Source organism: Macaca fascicularis, chromosome 4 (genome assembly GCF_037993035.2).
Source record: "Macaca fascicularis isolate 582-1 chromosome 4, T2T-MFA8v1.1".
Classification (NCBI taxonomy): Eukaryota; Metazoa; Chordata; class Mammalia; order Primates; family Cercopithecidae; genus Macaca; species Macaca fascicularis.
In genome coordinates, this window is record NC_088378.1 from 60707304 (window position 1) to 60730546 (window position 23243).

Consider the following 23243-nt stretch of genomic DNA (forward strand, 5'->3'; position numbering starts at 1 on the left):
CACACACATACACACGCTGTTTCCTATTACATCAGTTAAAGTCAGTTAAAGTAGTAGGTAATATTCCTTAAAAGTTTTAGTTTAAACCTCTTATTTGAGTATTTTAGATACAAACCCAAAGAAAACTTAGACACACCATTTAAAGAAGTGATGAAGGGTGACCAATTTATAAGCATTTCTGACCTCTAATATGTATTTACTTCAAGTTACTTTGAATAACTATGGCTACACATATATTTATTTTGTTACCTTACTAATTTTTGTCCAAAAATATAATTGTTCTGCTTATATATGTGATAATAGGTATGTAAATGTAAGATATGCTATAACTTAATGCTTTTATTTCTGATAATATGTGCTGATAGTGGATGAAATTAGTTTTAAAAATTAGAGGACTTAACTATCATATGTTACTGAAACCATTTTTTAATTTATTTCTCAAATATTTTTAAACTTTATATGAAAACAGTGGATACATCCTGATAACTAGTTTAGTGTTTACTGGATGTTTTATCATTTCCCACCATCTTCAATCTTATGAGTGTGATGAACTTCCAAACTAGAGTCCCACGAAATATTATGATTTTAGGAATAACATCACTCATACCTCAAAATGGATACAGATTCTAAAGTCTTTCACACATGTTAGATAATAAGTTGCTTGAAAAGTACATACCGGGATAGTATAAAAGGCAGTTTTTAGAAAAAATTATCAACGGTTTGGTAGCATCATGGAATCATGTGTTCATTACAGAATTTTTATGGCAGAGAAAAGTCATCACCCCAAACCTCTATAACTTATGCAGCTACAAAAGAAATGGATCTTATCGATTGCTCACGGGTGGAGAATCCTCAGGCCCAGGATTCTGGACATTGGCCTAGATAAGGAAAGTAAAACTTCCACTGATGTTACCAATATATAAGTTGTAGCAATGACTTTGAGCTGTCACCAGACTCTTGCACATCTTTGAAACCCAACATAGCATGCATGAAACTAAATTAAATGCTGGATAATTCCAACAGCATTAAATTTGAGTTTACTTCAAGCTACTGTTTTATTAAAAGAAAATCAATTTGTTTTTGGTTAATTTAATGCCGCACAGAATACCACCTTGACATTATTGCAAAGTTTAATTGCAATAGCATCGTGACACATCGCACGCAGTCACCAGTCTTCTCCCTACCCAGTTAAGTTGTAAGAGACATTAGTAATGCCACCGTGGATGCAATTAAACAGTGTTCCAACAATGTGGGAAGGGTTTTTTTAATTTCATTTCTACTTCAGATTCTAAAGTGCCATAAAGCTTTGTTTTCAGAAATATATTTGACTACAACTTGAATCATGAAAACATATCCCGAATTAGAAAACCAGCAACACACTTTAAAAGTTAAAGAAAACAACATAAATTAGTAACACTAATTACATCCTTTGTGTTTCTCTTTTTATTTTTTTTATTTTTGCTCTTCAAACACCTTAAAAATAGAACTCCCTATGTTTAGCACCTCAATATTTTATAATAAGTACTTGTTTACAACTATTTTCCAGAAGTAGAGAATCAAATTCAGATTAGATTTAAGCATGCAAAACAAGATAAAAAATGAGTAATTTTACCTGACGTTTAGGAAAATCAAACAAAAGCATACTCTACATGAAAGTACTTACCTCGACCACATCAGACGGCAAAATACTTATATGGTCAACTGAAAACTCCATTGAAATTGCTATGAGAAAATACTTTTTGAGAGCACTCCTTTTCTTTTTTTCTTTTTTTTTTCTTTTTTTTTTTTTTTGAGATGGAGTCTAGCTCTGTCGCTCAGGCTGGAGTGCAAAGGCGCAATCTTGATCTCAGCTCACCGCAACCTCCACCTCCCAGGTTCAAGCGATTCTGGTGCCTCAGCCTCCTGAGTACCTGGGTTTACTGGCACACTCCACCATGCCCAGCTAATTTCTGTATTTTTATTAGAGATGGGGGTTTCACCATATTGGCCAGGCTGGTCTCGATCTCCTGAACTCAAGTGATCTGCCTGCCTCAGCCTCCCAAAGTGCTGGGATTATAGGCATGAGTCACTGTACCTGTCTGAGAGCAGTCATTTTCTATCCACTATTATCATATAAATGCATACACATGTAAATTTATTATGCCTAGAGGAGAACCGAAAACTAGATGCAAATTCTCAGCTCACAAAGCTAGAGTTGACAAAAAAATCTACACTCTGGATAAAAAATGAGACCAAAGGAAAAAAATTTAAAAACTAAAATTGCTAGAAAGTTTCAGAACATAAAAAAAAAAATAATGTTTTTGGAATGTGTACCTTAGTTCACATTTTTCTTAAATAGAACATACTGGTCTCATGAAGAGATAACCAAGTTTAAACTTAGAATTTATTTATGTAAAGATTATTTAATAGGAGCAGAAACTCTAAACAATGACCTAAATAGAATTAGCCCTCATGCTACTCAAAATTTAGGATAAATCAGTTTAATTAATTGGGCCCAATAACATAAATAAAGAAAAAATTAATTTTATCAGAGCATTTTCCTAGAGTCTTAGTGGTGATTTGTGTTTATATCTCAATTCAAGGAAAGAGTGAAACAAGCACTAAAGCAAAGTCATTCATTCAAATGTCTCTTCACAGTTTGCAATCATTAGAAGGTACAATTAGTAATACATTCATAACTCAAATTATTTATGGATTGCGAATTTAGACAAACTCTTATACTTACTTGCCAGCCGTGTACTGAACCCACTTTAATAAAGCCTTCTTAGCATTTCCTTGGATCTTGGTGGTCACCTTCCGTTTACTTGGTGGGCTGGGAGTCTCAGAGCTAACTATGCTGTCCACGGAGGATGCGCTGCTGGACAAAGACTGGAGCTGGGGCAAGTTGCTGGTCAACTCTTCGATCTGTTTGAGAGTTAACAGCCAGCAAAAATAGAAGCATTATCTTTGTTATTATTTCCTCGGATGTTTTACTTTTCCACCTACAAATGAGTTATGTTAACACCCTTGACATTCCTGACAAAATGCAAGCTCTTAAAAGGCATGATTAATATTTTACTCCTCTTTGCACTTCCCATTCCACCCCAGCTGTATCTTACACACATATTTATAGAATACATGAATGAATTAATCAACTAAAACCTACTGGTTAGAACAATTATTCTGGATAAAATGGCAAGTTCATTTCTCTCCTTCATGTCTAAAAGGAGTTTAGAACTGCTCCCTTCCAAAGAAAACAGAAAAGTTTCCTGAGCTCCTTCTGCAACATATTTCATCTCCATTGTGAGGTGCTAACTTTTCAGATTGGGCACCTCTGCAGGAGTACTTTGGGATTTGAGGTTCCATGTGCAACAGCTTTGCAAGGGAGAAGAGGAAATTCTGCTACCAAAGAAACAATGTATGTGTGAAAGGTACATTTCTGCTAAGTTAAGGATCAACCCCAAAGATATGGCAAATGAGAGCATTATTAAAATGGCCACCACCATCTCCCTCCAAGACATTGCATCAACTAAAAAAGGAACTGTAGCACAATACCTGGAAATATAGAATAATGGTCCACATCAATCCAAGAACTATTGAGGGTCGGCCGTCAGCTATATCGGTGGAGTTAATGTTGACTAATTTAATCTGTTTAAAAAAGAGAAATTGTACTAGTAATGTACTAGAATATTACAACTCATTTAATTATGTAGCAATTAGGCCTTTAGTAGACATCAATACGCTCTGATCATGCCTATGTAATGGTACACGGGAGTAAGTAGAGTGAGGTATCGAAACAAGCACATGGTTTCAGTGAAAATTTCAGGGGGATTTGTTAGGTGTACAAAGTAAAAACTACAAAATGGATTTCAGAAACTTCTTTTGTTTAAGGTTGAAAAAATATAACATGCAGGGAATTACCAACAAAAATGCCAAACAGAAAAAAAAAATGTTATTCTTTATATTTAGAGGTTGACTGGAGCTTAAGAGAAACCGCAATGAGAAGTTTAAGAAGATGCACTTACTTTGAAGTTCGTTACCAAATAGCATGAAACTTATGCTCCCTTTTACCTATAAAAATCAGGAGTTAAGAATTCTAAAATTTGTACTAACCGGTGATCCTCTGTGCATGGACTGACATGAAAAACAAATGGAGAAGATAATAGATATACATAAATCATCTTTCAAAATCAGCGTTATTTGTTCAAAGGGAATAAAGAGGTAGGTAGTCAGTTTAGAGCCTGACTGTGGTAATACGTTTTAAAGAAAAACAAAGGAAAGGCAAGAAATAGCAAAATAGAGACTATTAGCATTCAGTTCCCTACTTTTGGACAATGACATATAAAGCATTCAGGAGAGACGTCAATTCATGTACAATTGTCCCCAATTATTCATGCTAATGTTTTCCCAGCTACTACAAAGTTATTTGCTAAGTCCCCCAAAAATGGATTTATATGGTTAAATCTATCTCATTCAATTTCTATAACCTACCTTCAAAAACATCCTTTTAGTAATTATTAAACACAAATCAGAAACAATAATAATAAAGTACTCCTCAGACCTCTAGCTCAATAATTCTCAGCCAAGATTTCATGAAGTGTGTTATTAATAAAAAGCTCAGATGTTTGTACATTTTTTATTTAAAAAACTTTTGTCAGATGCAAAATCATTTCACAAATACTTTACTCCTGAAAGTTTAAATTTACTTGTTTTACATCACAGGGGTGGAGTAAAAGCTGGCACAAAAATTGTAAATGATTTGAGGTATGCCTATGGGATTTTTGTTTCACTGGTGAAGTTCATTCATCAGGTTCAATGACAGATAATAAAAATTGAGAACCGGCATAGATTATAAACTTGTATATCTACTTCTTTTGAATCAAGCAGTGTAAGACATTTAATATATGTTTGTGGAAAATAAAGAATACCAGGTTTTTTTTAACTTTTTGTGAAAGAATATACTATGATCTCTAGGATCGTTGTGAGAGCTTCATTTTACAACTTCTCCAGAATTTTCCCACATCCATTTTAGCATATATACACCAAACATTTATAATATATACTAATATCCATAAGATTAATGCATTTCATAGGGGAAAATTGCTTCCTTTTCCTTGTGTATCATTTTTTTAAAATGCTATTGAATATAATTTGAAATATCCTACCTCAACCCAGTTCCAACTGTACTTGGAATTGTACATTGTTAACATATTCAATTTATTACAGAACCTAAGGGTCTTTTGCCTAACTTGTGAAAAAAAATGTTTTTCATGATCATCTACCCTAAAATGTGTTTCACAATGAGTTTAGGGAGCACAGGTTGGTTTGTCTGTTTATTTAACCTCCCATCTCTTGCAAAATCCTATTGAATTTACAATACATTCTTAATAGCCTAGGAGGGTAGGATGGGCAATAGAGACACATCCAAAGAGACTGAAGAATTTCCAGAAGCCAGAAAGAAGATGGGACCATATTGACAGATAAAACCAGAGCAGAAGGATGTTGAGCCAGAGGTTCTCAAAGTGTGATTCCCAGAGCCACAGCAAGCACATGCCGTGGAAACTTGTTAGGGATGTATAGTCTGAGACTTCATCTTGGACCCATTAAACCAGAAACTAAGGAAGTGAGGCTCTGGAAAGTGTGTTAAAACCTTCAGGTGATTCTGATGCACATTAGTGCTTCAGAATGCTAGACTAGACCATTGTACCTGGCCCATGTAATCTGGAGAAGTCTGAGTTATAAGAAAGAGGCTTGAATTGAATGAATTATTATTTGTGTCCCTCCAAAATCCATATTTTGAAATGTAACTCCCAATGTGACTGTATTTGGAGAATGGGTCTTTAAAGAGATAACTGAAATTAAATGAGTTCATAAGCATGGGGCCCTAATCCAATAAGATTTTTTTTTTTTAATTTTTTGAGATGAGTCTCACTCTTACCTAGGAGGGAGTGCAGTGGCATGAACTTGGCTCACTGCAACCTCCACCTCCCAGGTTCAAGCGATTCTCCTGTCTCAGATGGGATTACAGGCATGCGCCACCACGCCCGGCTAATTTTTGTGTCTTTAGTAGAGATGGGGTTTTGGCCAGGCTGGTCTCAGACTCCTGACAACAAGCAATCTAGCCACCTTGGCCTCCCAAAGTGCTGGTATTAGAGGAGTTAGCCACCATGCCAGGCCCAATGAGATTAGTGTTCTTAAAAAAGATGAAGAGAAACTATCATCAGAGTGAACATGCAACCTACAGAATGAAAGAAAATTTTTGCAGTCTATCCATATGACAGAGGGCTAATACCCAGAATCTACAAGGAACTTAAACAAATTTACAAGAAAAAAACAAACAACCCCATCAAAAAGTGGGCAAAGGATATGAACAGACACTTCTCAAAAGAAGACATTTATGTGGCCAACAAACAAATGAAAAAAAGCTCATCATCACTGGTCTTTAGAGAAATGTAAATCAAAACCACAATGAATGGCAATCATTAAAAAGTCAGGAAACAACAGATGCTGGAGAGGATGTAGAGAATTAGGAACACTTTTACACTGTTAGTGGGAGTGTAAATTAGTTCAACCATTGCGGTAGACAGTGTGGCAATCCCTCAAGGATCTAGAACCAGAAATACCATTTGATCCAGCAATCCTATTACTGGGCATATACCCAAAGGATTATAAATCATTCTACTATAAGGGCATGTGCACACATATGTTTATTGCAGCACTATTCACAATAGCAAAGACTTAGAAACAACCCAAATGCCCATTAATGACATACTGGATAAAGAAAATGTGGCACATATACACCATGGAATACCACGCAGCCATAAAAAAGGATGAGTTCATGTTTTTGCATGGATGAAGCTGGAAACCATCATTCTCAGCAAACTAACACAAGAACAGAAAACCAAACACTGCATGTTCTCACTCATAAGTGGGAGTTGAACAATGAGAATACATGGACACAGGGAGGGAAACATCATACACCAGTGCCTGTCAGGGGGTGGGAGACTAGGGGAGCTAGCATTTGGAGATACCTAATGTAGATGATGGGTTGATGGGTGCAGCAAACCACCATGGCATGTGTATACCTATGTAACAAACCTGCATGTTCTGCACATGTATCCCAGAACTTAAAGAATAATAAAAAAAATTTTTTTAAAAAACAATGAATACAAAAAAAAAGATGAAGAGATGCCAAAGATTGATTTTTCTCTCCACACTCACACAGAGAAAATATCACATAAGGATGCAAAGAGAAAGGAATTGTCACAAGCCAGTAAGAGACACTTCCCCAGAAAACAGTCCTGGGGCACCTTGATCCTGGACTTCTTACCCCCAAAACTCTGAAAAAAATTAATTTCTGTAGTTTAAGCCACCCAGTCTGTGATATTCTGTTATGGCAGCCAAAGTGGGCTGACACACAGCTCACAGATGTTTAAAAAAATATTTGAGACCAGGCACGGTGACTCATGCCTGTAATCCCAGCATTTTGGGAAGCGAAAGTAGGCTGATAGCTTGAGGTCAGGAGTTCAAGACTAGCCTGGCCAACATGGCAAAACCCCATCGCTACCAAAAGTACAAAAATTAGCTAGGCTTGGTGGCGCATGCCTGTAGTCCCAGCTACTCAGGAGGTTGAGGTAGGAGAATCGCTTGAACCTGGCTGATGGAGGTTGCAGCGAGCCAAGTTCATGCCTCTGCACTTCAGCCTGGGCAACAAAGCAAGACTCTGTCCCCAAACAACAACAACAACAACAACAACAAAAAACACAAGGAAGAAAAAAATTTGAATTATTTGGAAATAAATTTCAAAAACTCTCAGGAAAAATCCATATTACTAGCTTTTCTTGACAAATTTGAAAACTTAATGAATAAATCCATTACCGCTTTCCACTAGTTGCTTTCTACAATGAGGTATCAGGTTCCTCATTCTCAACAATAATGCAAGTAGTCAACTGCCTGTCTTATTTAATACGTAACTTAAAGGAATTTTAATCATTAATTACATTTTAACAAAAGTCCAGATGACTGGCTTTTCTTGGTAAATTAGAAAACCTGGGATCGCAGTTCTTGCAGTTCACTGAGGTTACTTTAGTTGGAACTATTTGCTCCTCTTCCAGACAGGACGCAGGACCACTCAGTTCTCCTGTTAACCACACTTAGCCTGGTACTCACCTCATTCCTCTACATCATCTTTCTGGACCTCACAGGAACCTGAATTTATGGCCCCTATCTGCACTCTGATGGGCAGTAGTTGGCTCCCTGTATTACTGTTCTGAATGATCTACCTGACGCCTTGCTGGAGAAGGAAACTTGTGGAAAGTGGTGATGGATCTATTCACCAGAGTCACATTTACACATTTCTCATCAGATTCTTACATATGTTTTTTCAATAGCCCTGCAAATAAGAGAAAAGCTAAGGACATTGTTAGGGTTTCCCCAGTAAAATGAGGAATACCTTCATTATTCCCTAAGTCAAGCTAAATAAGAATAAAAGGACTAAATAAATGTCCTGTTATAAAAAGAAAAAAATTCCAAAAGGAAGACAAAGTCAGTACAAAGATCAAAAGACAAATTTCTAAAAATATAATTGAGACATAAGTCTTAACTTGTAAAGATGTATGCTAAGATAATAAGTGAGAGTGCACTACAGAACCTTCCAAAAAAACTCATTACTTCCCACAGCCAAACATTTTGTGAGGCTATGGGATATAGAAGTGCAAGAGAGTGTGGCCAAAAAGAATGTTTCAGGGAGATATGGAGAGGGAGTGATTTTTAAAAGATTAAGAGACTTGTGGGGAAAAAATAGAAATTCTTTCATTTTGTTCTGATTCTCAAGACATTACTTTTGGTGCTTAGCAAATATATTTAAACTTTATGTTTTTATTACTTTGGGTTGTTCTGTGAAAATGGACATTGTGAAAACAAGTCTTCTTTACAAACAATGCCTTTCGTAGGTTAAGTTGTTAAAGTTTTCTCCAAGGCTTCCAAGTTAATAAGAGAAATTTTGTTTTTGTATTCCTGCCGATCAATATAACTCAGAATGAAATCGGACACTATTGTCATACAGCTGAAATGGGAGAATGAATGATCTGAAAAACTCTAACTTTGTTTTTCATTTTTATTTTTTTAAGAGAAAGAGTCTTATTCTGTCGCTCAGGCTGAAATGCAATCACAGCTCACTGTAGCCTTGACCTCCCAGGCTCAAGAGATCCTCCCACCTCAGCCTCTCAAGTAGCTGGGAACATAGGCACATGCCACCACATCTGGCTAATTTGTTTGTTTGTTTGTTTGTTTAGAGACAAGGTCTCACCATGTTGCCCAGGCTGGTCTCAAACTCCAGGGCTCAAGCCATTCACCTGCCCTTCCCTCCCAAAGTGCTGGGATTACAGGTGTGAGCCATTGCACCCGGTCCTGAAAAACTCTAAATATCCTGTTTAACAAGGCTTCATTCAGCTTTCGATGAAAATTAATGAAAGGTGAGCAGAAAGAAGAGAAAACCTTCAATAAGAATGAGATTAGTGTGATATGGAAATACTGCCTGATATTGCATAAGAAGCCAAAATTGTTTTTCACACTATCCTAATGCCTGGAATCTCTCTTGGGCATGAAGTTTGCACAACTGACTGAAATGTATACTGATTCATTGCATTACCAACTTATCAATAATGTAAATTATTTAAGGGCTAGAATCTAAGTTTTCTGTAAATTTGTATTTTCTAGAGTTCCTGTCTTATAGAAAGTCATCAATTAGACATTTGTAAAGTAATTGCATTAATTCAGTGCATATAAACTGAGAAGGAAATAACTGAATGGGTCTATTTTCCAGAAGTAATCTGGATCTCCATTTATAAAACTAGTTTTGGTATTACCAAGCACAGACTTCCTAAATTCCCACAAATTAGAAAAGGCTAAATGTAAGAGGATTGGTGCAACCCTGTTGGAGGGAAATATGGTAATATCTACCAAAATTACATGTGCATTTACCTTTTGACTTAGCAAGCACGCATCTAGAAGATACACCTCCAGTTATATGGAAGCACTTATGCACATAGTTATTAACTGCATCATTGTTTGTGTTTGAAATATGCTAGAAACAACCCAATTCCCATTCATAAGAGAGTGGTTGAATAAACAATGGCATATCTAGGCAACGGGACACTGTGTAACTGTAAAAATAGCAGAGAAATCACTATGAACTGATGTGGGGTGGTTTCCAGGATATACTGATAAGTGAAAAAAGCAAAATGCATCTATGGTATGCTATCCTTCAAGTAAGAAAGAAGGGAATATATGAAAACACATCTTATTTGTGGGGAAAAAAACGCAAAATATATGTTAGAAACTAGAGAGACTGGTTACCTAAAGGTGGGAGATGCAGCTAGAGGCAGGGAATGAGAATGGAGTAGTAGGGATGAGGAAGGGGTTTGACTTCTTTAAATATAGCGTTTATTATTTTAGAACCATAATAATGTCCCATTCTTCAAAACAAATAAAATTGACCAGGATGGCGGTGGGGCACAAAATAGAACACAAACAACAACAAATAAACCTATCTCTGTAACAAATGATGACATACTCCCACTGAAAGGGATGGGGAATAATAGAACTAATGTAAGAACATTTCAAAAATAGTTTTTTGACTGGATACTGTAATGCTAAAGACAAAAAAAAAAAAAAAACTATATACAAATCCTGTTCTCTAGTTTGTAAATCTGTTTCTCACAGGGGCATGGGTTAGTGACATACTCATCACTAAAAGGAACAAAGCCTCTTTAAAGAAGTGGTTGATTCCAGGACTGGGGCAGGGAAAATATAAGAAAAACCTGGAATATTTGTAGTTCTAGCAAATAAAAAAATGCTTGAAAAATTATAAGCCCATATCAAAAAGGTACAGGTGCCAGCCTGAAGGAGCTCTTAGTGGTCAAAGCTAGAAAAATTTGAGTGACAAAATAATAACAATGATTATAATGATGGATTTTAACTACCTAACAAAATAAATATACATGTGTCCCTACTGGAATAAATAACTGAATAAATAAGTAAATTGTGGGGGAGGACATCTTTTTCGTACAGAACAATTCCAATCAATAAATACAGAAGGAATGAGGAAAATAGAAAATCACCATTAGGCAAACAGCACAGAAATAATTACTGAAGGCAATGGATACTAAAATCAGTGAGCAAAATTTGAGGAAAAGCAGAAACTTGGCATAGTCTCAATTACCTCCCCTAAGTTATTTCCCAACTATAAAGGGAAAAACAGCGACTCTACCGTAGGAAATCACGGCAGACACCACATTGCCAAGTATTCAAAGTTAATGTAACCAGTCATAAGACATATCAGCATCCTATATTTACTGACATGGTACACTGGGAAGAACATGACATAACTTTCTTGGGATTTTTTCCAGAAATGTATACACTCAACCTAATCATGAGAAAATATCATGCAAACTGAAATTGAGAGACATTATGCAAAATAACTGACCAGCAGTTATCAAAAGTGTCAAGGTCATGAAAGACAAGGAAAGAAAGAAGACCTGTCATAGAATAGAAGACATAACTAAACACAAGATGTAATTCCAGAGTGGATCCTGGAACAGACACAGACAATAGGGGGAACACTGATGAACTTGGACTAATGTTTATGTTTTAGTTAATAGTATCATCCCAATTTTAATGTCCTTACTTTGATAATTATACTATGGTTATGTAAGCTCTTAACACTAGATGCTGAAATGAACTGTAGAAATAAAATTTCTTTTTTTGCAACTTCTCCATAAATCTAAGAGTATTTTACAATACAGTGACATTATTTGTCTATGCTGTATAGACTACACGCAGTGTTTTGATCTACAGTCAATACTGAAAACATAAGTATGCCCATACCTTCTTCCTTGGTGTTTTGTTTTTGTTTCTCTCTTACCTTTCTTCCTTCGAGGAACTTGAGTGCCGTACCAATGTTAGCCACAGCATGGATTCGCTTCATCCGGCGTCCTTGTTCACAAGGCTGTAAAGAGAGGGGGGGAAAAAGGAATAAGACAAAATCTGCATATTAAAATGTTAGTTATAAGATCTATTTAAATGGATTAAAAATATACTTGAAGAATATTCAAAAGCAACCAAGATTGTTCACTTTCTATAAAGATTAGCAAATACATAAAGGGGTGTTCCCCATGGCACTCTGAAGATATACTAATTCACTCAATAAGAGCATTCATTCTCAGATTATCTGTTAATGCATTTGCCTTTTAGTTTTCTCTATGTCTAAGAGCAGAAATGCACAGAACTCCTACATTATCTACTATCACAAAACTCCTATGTTATCTACTGAGACTATCACTCCTATAAGTTAGCAAAGCATGTATATGAAAAATATTCTTAGTCACTCACCATTTTTTCAGTCATCCAAACATGCAAAGAGACTAACATTAATAGTGACATTTCTTGATTTGAATGACCAAAATACATGGGGGCACAAAAACCAAAGTTAAGAAATAGGATTCTGAGAATGAAATAGTGTGTTCTGGTACATGGATACTCCAAATTATGTTTAAGTTACCAAAATTTATTGTGTACTTTCTCTGCACCACACTGTTAATTTGAAAACTAAAAATTTCAATGAAGTAGATATTGTAAGCCTCTTTTACATTTACAGGAAGTATGCTGTAAGGCTGCATAGCTGGTAAATTGCTCTCTTCCCCAAATGAGAAAACCCTAGAGCTCTAAATGATCTCTTATTAAAATTGAAAACCAAGTATCTTTTCATTTCCAAGTAATAGTGTGCCAGGTAGTAATTTTTATGATATGATTTTAAAACAAATATATAAATACAAGATATATTTCTAAAGCAAATACATAAATAGAAGATATTTTTAAATTTTTACTTATTCTTTACTGAGACCTCTGTTAGACATGACACAGTCTCATCATTGTTCTGTGCACAACCCACTTCTTTAGTTTATTAGTTATTTTAAAAAATGTAAACACACCCAGAATGTGCAACCTAAAAGAACTAAGGACCCACAACGAAGTATGAAAGCCATATCCCGAAATATGACCACCATTAATCCCATCCTCCTACGTGACCACACCGAGGGCACCCGTCACACTAACTCCAGTCCAGTGTTTGCCTTTTTATAGAGATTATTTCTTTCACATGCTTTCTTAAAAAGAATGCTTACTTTTTAACTTTATATGAAGAGCATAACTGTATTAATCTTTTCAGACCTACTTTTCCACATAACATTATATTGCTAAGATTCATCATATCATTGCCTTTCACTGTATTTCATCCATTTCAAAAGCTATATAATGTGCTATTTCTACACCCTCCTTCTGATATGAATGTGCTATTTCCAGGTTATTGATATTTTGGTATGTTGATAGATTATTCTTGTACTTCTCACCTTTTGTACAAGCACAGTTTCTCTTGGACACGTACCTAAGAGTAGAATTGCTGAGTCAAAGGGAATATGACTTGAATTTATATCCAAACTATCCTAAAATGGTTGCACTACTTTTTACTCTCATCAGCACTGCAAAAATAATCCCGTTAATCTGTATCCTCCCCACCGTTTGATTTTGGCAGATACCTTAAACATATTTTTTTCAATTGAATGTATGTAAAATGTATATGTACTCTTTTCCATTGCAGTTTGCATTTACATTTCCCTGATCAACAGCAATAGGGACTTCTCTTCCTCTGTTCATTGGTAATGTGTATTTCTTCTGTAAAATGCCTTTTCACATCTGTTGTCCAGGTTTTCCTTTGGGCTGTTTGCACCCATACTGTTTTGAAGATGTATTTTATAGATTCTTGATTTAATCCTTTTACAACATGAATTGTGAATATCTTCAACAAGTTTGTAACTCCTGCCACTTTTTAAAAAGGTTTTTAATTTTTAAGATATTCTTAATCTTAATATATTAAATATAGCAATCTTTAGTCAATATTTTTTGTGTCTTATTGAATAATTGTTTTCCTATCCCTGTGTCTAAAAGATATTCACCCATGTTTTCTACTAAGAGTTGAAAGTGTTACTGTCAGTAGGTCCTTAATTCATGTAGATTTAATTTTTGTATAGGCCATGAAATAAGAATTCAATTTTACATTTTTCTGTTAGAATGAACTTCATTTCCTGTTCCATTTTTTTATTTCAATAACTTTTAGGGTACAATTGGTTTTTGGTTACATGAAGGAATAATATAGTGGTGAAGTCTCAGATTTTAGTGCACCTGTCACCCAATATTTAGTTTTTGATCCTTCACCTGTCTCTTACCCTCATCCTTCTGAGTCTCCAAAGTCCATCATACCATTCTATATGCCTTCATTGTACACATAGCTTAGCTCCCACTTATAAGTGAGAACATACAGTATTTAGTTTTCATTCCTGAATTACTTTGCTTAGAATAATGGCCTCCAGCTCCATCCAAATTGCTGCAAAAGACATTATTTCATTCTTTTTTACGACTGAGTAGTATTCCATGGTTGTATGTATATTACATTTTCTTTATCCACTCATTGGTCAGTGGCCACTTAGGTAGGGTCCATATCTTTGCAATTGTGAATTGTGCTGCTATAAACATCCGTGTGCAGATGTCTTTGAAATAATGACTTATTTTCCTTTGGGTAGACACCCAGTAGTGGGACTGTTGTATCAAATGGTAGATCTACTTTTAGTTCTTTAAGAAACCATATCATTTTTTTTTTTTTTTTTTTTTTAGACAGAACCTCGCTCTGACGCCCAGGCTGGAGTGCAGTGGCCTGATCTCGGCTCACTGCAAGCTCCGCCTCCCGGGTTCACGCCATTCTCCTGCCTCAGCCTCCCCAGTAGCTGGGACTACAGGCACCCGCCACCACGCCCGGCTAATTTTTTGTATTTTTAGTAGAGATGGGGTTTCACCATGTTAGCCAAGATGGTCTCGATTTCCTGACCTCGTGATCTGCCCGCCTCGGCCTCCCAAAGTGCTGGGATTACAGGCGTGAGCCACCGCGCCCGGCAAGAAACCATACCATTTTTCCGTAGAGGTTGTTTTAATTTACATTCTCACCAGCAGCTTATAAGCGTTCCCTTTACACCACTTCCATGCCAGTATCTATTGTTTTTTGACTTTTTAATAATGGCGATTTGGAGGGGTAAGGTGATATCTCATTGTGGTTTTAATTTGCATTTCCTTGATGATTAGTAATGTTGTGCATTTTTTCATGTGTATTACTCATTTGTATATTGTTTTGAGAAATATCTATTCATGTGATTTGCCCAATTTTCGATGGTATTGTCTTTTTCTTGCTGATTTGTTTGAGTTCCTTGTAGATTCTGAACACTAGTCCTTTGTCAGATGCATAGTTCGCAAATATTTTCTCCCATTCTGTGGGTTGTCTGTTTACTCTGATGATAATTTCTTTGGCTGTGCAGAAACTTTTTAGTTTAATTAGGTCCATTTATCTATTTTCATTTTTGTACATTTGCTCTTAGGGTCTTAGCAAAAAATTATTTTCCTAGGCTAATGTCCAGAGACTTTTTTCTAGTTTTTTTTCTAGAATTTGTATGGGGTTTCAGGTCTTAGATTTAAGTATTTGAGCCATCCTGAGTTGATTTTTGTATAAGGTGAGTGATAGAGGTCCAGCTTCATTCTTCTACATGTGACTATCCAGTTTTCCCAGCACCATTTATTAAACAGGATGTCTTTTCTCCAGTTGATGTTTTTGTATTCTTTGTCAAAGATCATTTGATCCTAAGTAGTTGACTTTATTTCTTAGTTCTCTATTCTGTTCCATTGGTCTATGTATCAACTTTTATAACAGCATATCATGCTATGTTGGTAACTATAGCCTTGTAGTATAATTTGAAGTCAGATAATGTGATGCCTCAGATTGTTCTTTGTGCTTAGGATTGTTTTAGCTCTTTGGGGTCTTTTTTGGTTCCATGTGAATATTAGAATTGTTTTTTTTTTCTAGTTCTGTGAAAAATGATGTTGGTATTTTGACAGTAATTGCATTGAATCTGTAGATTTCTTGGGGCAGTATTGTCATTTTCACAATATTGATTCTTTCAATCCGTGAGTGTTTCCATTTGTTTGTGTCATCTGTGATTTGTTTCAGCAGTGTTTTGTAGTTCTCTTTGTAGAGATCTTTCATCTCCTTGATTAAATATAGTCCTAGAATTTTTTTTGCAGTTATTGTAAAAGGAATCGAATTACCGATTTTATTCTCGGCTTGGTTGCTGTTGGTGTATAGCAGTGCTACTCACTTGTGTACACTGATTTTGTAACCTGAGACTTTATTGACTTTGTTTTTCAAATCTAAGAATTTTAGAGGAGTCTTGAGGGTTTTCTGGGTATCCAGTCATTTCATCAGCAAACAATGATAGTTTGACTTACTCTTTTCCAATTTGGATACCCCTTATTTCATTTTCTTGCCTGATTGTTGTGGCTAGGACTTCCAGTAATATATTTAAAAGAAGTGGTAAAAGTGAGCGTTCTTGTCTTGTTCCAGTTCTCAAGGGGAATGTTTTCAACCTTTCCCCATTCACTATGATGTTAGCTGTGGATCTGTCATATATGGCTTTTATTATTTTGAGGTATGTCCCTTCTATGACTAGTTTGTTGGACTTTTTATCATTAAGAGATGCTAGATTTTATCAAATGCTTTTTCTGCATTTATTGAGATGCCCATACAGCTTTTGTTTTTAATTCTGTTTGTGTGATGTATCACATTTATTGACTTGCATATGCTAAACCATCCCTGCATCCCTGCAATGAAACCCACTTGATTATGGTGTATTATCTTTTGATAAGCTGTTAGATTCAGTTTGCTGGTATTTTGTTGGGGGTCTTTGCATTTATGTTCATCAGGGATATTGACCTGTAGTTTTTTTTTTGTTGTTGTTGTTGTTATGTCATTTCCTAGTTTTTGTATCAGGTTGCCACTGGCTTCTTAGAATGAGTTAGGGTGGATTCCCTCTTTCTTAATCTTTTGGAATAGTTTCAGTAGGATTAAAACCAATTCTTCTTTGAAAGTCTGGTAGAATTCAGCTGTGAACCCATCTGGCCCTGGGCTTTTTTTGTTGGCAATTTTTCTATTACTGATTCAATTTTCACTGGTTGTTTTTAGTCTGTTCAGGGTTTCTATTTCTTCCTGATTTAACCTAGGAGAGTTGTGTGTTTCCAGAAATTTATCCCTTTCCTATAGATTTTCTAGTTTGTGCGCATAGAGGTGTACATAGCAGTCTTGAGTAATGTTTTGTATTTCTGTGGTGTTGGTTGTAGTGTCTCCACTATCATTTCTAATTGAGCTCATTTGAATCTTCTCTCTTCTTGGTCAATCTAGCAAATGGTCTATCAGTTTTGTTTATCTTTTTAAAGACCCAAGTTTTTTGTTTCATTTATCTTTTGTATTTTCTGTTAGTTTTTTCAATTTCATTCAGTTCAGCACCAATCTTTGTTATTTCTTTTCTCCTACTAGGTTTGGATTTGATTTGCTTTGGTTTCTCTAGTTCCTTAAGGTACGATGTTAGATTGTCAATTTGTGATTTTTCATACTTTTTGATGTAGGAATTTAGCACTATAAACTTTCCTCTTAGCACTGCTTTTGCTGTATCCTAGAGGTTTTGATAACTTGTATCACTATTACCATTCATTTCAAATAATTTTTAAATCTCCATCTTGAATTCATTGTTAATCTAAAAATCATTCAGGAGCATACTGTTTAATTGTCATGTGTTTGTTTAGTTTGGGGGTTCCTTTTGAAGTTGATTTCTAGTTTTATTTCACTGTGGTCTGAGAAGATACTTGAGGTAATGTTGACTTTTAAAAATTTTATTGAGACTTGTTTTGTGACTTATCATATGGTCTATCCTGGAGAATATTCTATGTGTTAATGAGAAGAATATATATTCTGCAGTTCTTTGGTCGAGTATTCTATAAATATGTGTTAGGTCCATTTGTTCTGAGTGTAGTTTAAATCCACTGTTTCTTTTTTTACTTTCTACCTCAATAATCTGTCTAGTGCTGTCAGTGAAGTGTTGAAGTACCCCACAATTATTTTGTTGCTGTCCATCTACTTTCTTAGGTCTAATAGTAACGTTTTATGAATCTGGAACCTCCAGAGTTATACACATATATATTGAGAATTGTAATATATTCTTGTTGAATTTGTCCTTTTATCATTACTTAATGACCTCCTCTGTGTTTTTTTACATTGTTTCTTTAAAATCTGTTTTATCTGATGTAAGAATAGCTACTCTTGTTCACTTTTGGTTTCCATTTGCATGGAATATTTTTTCCACTCATGTATCTGGAGTTTATAAAATTCCTTAGGTGAGTCTCTTGAAGAAAGCAAACATTTTGGTTTGTCATTTTGTTATCCATTCTGCCAATCTGTATCTTTTAAGTGGAGCATTTAGGCCATTTATGTTCAAAGTTAATATTGAGATGAGAGGTTGTGTTCCAGTCATCATGTTACAATCAACCTACTTTAACCTACTTTATTAGTTATGTTATTGTTTTATAGACCTTGTGAGTTTTATGCTTTCAAGAGGATCATATCTACCTTCTGTTTCAAGGTTTAGAATTCCTTTTAGCATTTCTTGTATGACTGGTCTGGTAGTAACAAATTCTCTCAGAATTTCTTTGTCTGAAAAGACTATTTCTCCTTCATTTATGAAATTTAGTTTTGCCGGATACAAAATTCTGGGTTGACAATTATTCTTTTTCAGGAGGCTAAAGATAGGACCCCAATCCCTTCTGGCTTGTAAGGTTTCTTTTGAGCTGTTCCAATTATTGAACAGTTCCCCACTCTGCACACCCATATCTGATATCCACCTTTGACATATACTAAAGTTCCTTCATGCCTTGGCTTGTTTCTGGACTCTATGGTATTTGTCAGTATGCTCATCTCTGTAAAAAGACCACACTGTCTAAAGTGATATAGCTTCATTGTAAGATCTGATATCTAGTAGGACAAATACTTTCTTCCTGTTTTTCTTCTTCAGATGTATCCTGCTAAGTGAGAAAGACACAAACATTTATTGTATTGTTCCACCACATATGTGCATCTATTTTCACACAACTTAACCTATAATTATTATTATTATTATCCCTATTAGGCTATAATCTCTTTGAGAGCACTGACTATATCTCATTCATCTGTGTTTTTCTTAGAGGGCACAAGATAGTGCCTTATCCATAATAGGGACTCTAGGAATGTTAGTTGAATGATTATTAGACAATGACAATTACCATTGGAGAATTGAGTTCTACTCTAAATATATGATCAATGACTAACAGAGTCACCTGGTGGACATGCAGGGAAATCTGACACTCAAGATTTTCTGAGCATCCATCATTCATTTCTAAATGGATTATTACCCTTCTCTTGAAAGGAAAAGTGTTCAGGAGTCTTTTGCAAAAATACTATTCGGAAGGTTAACAACATAGATAAAAAAGAAGTTTCTCTGCAGCCCTTAATCTCTATTCATATTGCTTCTATTGTTTCTAATGTTTCAATAGTAATTCCTCATGTTCTTAAAAACAACTCAAGTGCAGTGTTAAATTTAGTTTTCCTATGTTTATGTGCAATTGCAGCTAAGTAATTACTTATCCATTCAAAGAACAAATGTTTCACAAATAATATTCAAGGGATGTAGAAAAATCCAAGGATAAGAATTGTAATTTTTTATAACTCCCTAATACCTTAAATAAAATCATAGACAAGGGAGTCACAATAGGCTACTAAAGGGTATTAGGATATTGAAATTCCACTCTTACCCTAAGATGCTGGCACAATATAAAGGATGTGAAGCCATTTGGTCACATTTCTCAGATGATCATAATCAGACCCAGAATCCTGACCTATGTGAACTGTGACATTAAGTATAGAGTTCTCAGTAAGGTTCTATTGCACAATCACATTCCTGAACAATATTAACACTCCTAAGGGAAACACTCTTGCCCATATTGTCCCTTTGAAAAGCTCTAAAAGAATGCCTAGGATGCTCAGACCTTTAAATGATGCTCTTCATCTTAGTATGGTCCTGAACAATAATATATACACGTAAAAAAATTAAATAACATTTGCCACAGCATATTTATAATTTCAGAATGATTTTATTTTATGTAATTCAGACTCTTGAAGAATTCAATATAAATAAATAATAAAGGTTAAATCAGAAACTGCTGTTCTATGCACCAGTTTCCCTACCTGTTAAATGAGAATGCTAAGATTTTTTTCTGAAATTCCTGCTAGCTTTAAGATCCCATAATTCTAACTATATCTGAATGAGTAGGGTACTTAAAACAGTAGTAGGATTGTCATGTCAAAAATATATGCTTTTTTTCTAGAATAATTTAGCCTGGCAGTTAAATGCCCATCAAGATTTCTGTATACTGTATTCTACTGTCAAGTATAACGGCAGATTGTAATGACACTTAGAATGACACATAAACTTCTTGAATATCCACATGAATATTCATATAAAGATTCCTTTACCCATCAAGAAAATAGCTTAATTCAGGAGGATATATCTAAATGGCCAGTTATATCAGGTAATCAAGAGAGTATGTATTTCAGTCTAACAACTCCCACATCCTAATGCTTATCTAGTATCTTTAGCTCATGCATATGCCTATACACATTCCAAATTGCCTGTTCATCTATGTCTAGCTTGATTTCTTCCAAAGCAGAGCTTGAGACAAGCTCTTGGGTGCATGTAGCTTACTAGGGAGGTGATCCCAGGTAGCAAGAATAAGGATGTGTGGAGAGAGAGATGGGGAAGGAGCAAAAGCTAACAAAGGATGTGCTACTGAGGGTTACTGTTATTGGCAACTGGAACTCAATCCCACTGGTGACCCTACAGGAACTCTATAAGACATGTGTAAAACATGCCTCAGAATCACCTGTCTCAGAATTACCCTAAGAATTTTAGGGTGGAGCATTTATTCATAGACTCCCATATCCATTGGTTGAGGGTCCCTTGGTACCACTAACTCCCCAAAACTTCAAAGCTGCTCTGCGCAACTTGTGCCTTTAATAAAAGCCCTGAGGCAGAAAGCCAGACAGATAACTACCAGTGCTTGAAGAAAGAAGCTGTCAGAGTATATGGGAATGTCCACCACTGATGTAGCTGAGATGAGACATGGGGTGCCAGAAGCATCTGCTACCTGGGAATCCAATTACATAAATGACTGATACAAAATTATTACCAGTTTGTTTTTCAACACACAATTCTTACAAAAGCTATTTGAGGGATCCCTGTACAAAATGAATGGAAATTAATTTTAAAGAGGTAAAAATCCTCTTTTAAAAACTTAGTTATCCAAGTAATAATGACTGTGCCGTTATTGCCAAGATACAAGTGATAAAGAAAAAAAGGGACTTTCAATTTTGGACTCTGTGTCTAGTGTGTTATCTAACGTCTTGAAGATTTTTTCCTGAATTCCTTTTACCAAATTATGGTAAACATTATTTATAAATAATTTATGTTTATGAACTACTTACTGCTCTACTACTCTGAAATGAAAAAGAGATAAGCAAGAAAAAATATTTTATTATTTGACAATGTAGAAAATACACTTTCTAGCACACTGTTAATGTTGTTTTTCACTCTGCTGGTTCCACAGCACATAAAAACAACTCTGAACAGGTTGTTCTTGCTACAAATGATGGATGATGGATGATGTCAACAAGAATATGAAAAATGCCGCACTGGTTTCCAGCTTAATTTTCAACAAACAACTATATAAATACACAGATATGGACCAACATTTCTTTCTAAATGGAAGACAAACACTTAAAGTGAGGGATTTGGTAATTTGCAACTAGCGTCTTATATACCATATAGATACAATGGTTAATCATGTTAAGTTACTGATGAAGTTCTTTACTCTTAATTGTCCGGTTGTTATTATAAACATAACGTTTTAAATGCACTAGGGATTTGCAGGAACAAGAAGGGAAATATATTCCTTGCACCTAGAAGTAGAAGTGCAAGCAGACCAGTGTTTCCAGTATACTACCCACCACAACAAATAACTTTCTTTTAGATGGGCAGCACATCTTAGCACTCTCAACTCCACAGTCCCCAAATTCCAAACGGAAACAATTTGACAAGTATGATAACATAAAAAAATTCTTACCAGCTTCTGCCCAGACAGGACCTCCAGAAGGGCAAGCAGTTTAACACCATCTTTCATGTCTTCAAAAAGATCATCCACCACCATTGGAGGTTTCCGCTGTAAAAGCAAAGAGGAATAAGTGCAGAAAATACCTCTTCCCTCTCTGTTTCTCTCTTTCTCTCTCTCTGTCTCACCTTTGTTACTTATGGTGGTGCAATTTGTAGGAGAGGCTTCTATATACTTTAATTCTTTATTTTGGATTGAGTTGCCAATTGCCTTTTGATGACTGTGAGAATAAAACAATCCTGTGGAGATAAAACTCAATATTCAAAAACCTCAGAAGATTTAATGCTTGAGCCTTAATGTATGTACCAGCTTCTTTCTAGAAAGTGATTTTTGAAGGGCAGGATGTTGTGGGATAAGGCAAGGAAAAAAGGGTACTATCAACCTAAAAGATAGGAGAGAGATTATAGTGGGACATAAAAGCAGAGCAACAGCTGCATGGACCAACCTCAGCCTCACTCTGTGCAAGCCACACTGCTGGGGCTTAACAAGGTGCAGCCCTTCTATAGGACATTCTCACCATAGCAACCTCATTAGCTCAGTGATCTGCTGGAGGAGCACTGTTGGCATAGCGAAGGTTGCAGGTTCAATCTTCCCGTGGGTTAGTTAGTTGTTACGTTGTGTTTTACAGCCTGATGAATCTAGCAAAACTTCTTTCAGTGTGTCATTGAACCCAAAATATCATAAGCACAAGAGTACAGACAGATCAGTGCAAATCCATCACTGCTGCTGGAAAAATAAGCCAAAGCCCACATCTAATTCCTGGAGCATCTTTTTTTTTATGAAGGTTATTAAAATACTTAATATACTGGAATTCATCAAACATTGAATTAGGGTCTATCTTGGCTCAGAGAAAGTAAAGAAGCCATTGTGGCAATGTTGATGGTCTATAGAGGGGAGGTGTTCACTGATTTAGCACAGAATCAGAATTTGTTTTCCATTTAGTGTCTGATTTCAAACTTTATAGTTTTCTGATTCTTACTGAATCTTATTAAAGGCCTAATGCTCAATTCCTGACTTTCAGTTGTCTTTCTTTCTTTAAAAAGGATGTGTTCTATCTAAGAGGTTTAACACCAAATGTTTGGTTG

The 23243-nt window shown here is 35.5% G+C and overlaps 1 protein-coding gene across 24 annotated transcripts in view; it reads right to left on the minus strand.

Moving 5' to 3' along the window:
* Window positions 1-23243, minus strand: part of SYNE1 (spectrin repeat containing nuclear envelope protein 1) — a 530711-nt gene that overhangs the window by 393048 nt on the left and 114420 nt on the right. For 17 of the 24 annotated variants that reach the window (XM_074037289.1, XM_015448978.3, XM_074037288.1 and 14 more), the window contains 5 exons: window positions 22114-22209; window positions 11903-11986; window positions 4093-4113; window positions 3535-3627; window positions 2726-2904 (listed from right to left, as the gene is read on the minus strand). In XM_074037289.1, coding sequence (XP_073893390.1) covers window positions 2726-2904; window positions 3535-3627; window positions 4093-4113; window positions 11903-11986; window positions 22114-22209 — 473 coding nt within the window. The remainder of the gene's footprint in view (window positions 1-2725; window positions 2905-3534; window positions 3628-4092; window positions 4114-11902; window positions 11987-22113; window positions 22210-23243) is intronic. The other 7 variants (XM_074037290.1, XM_005552157.4, XM_074037285.1 and 4 more) reach the window with 1 other exon arrangement.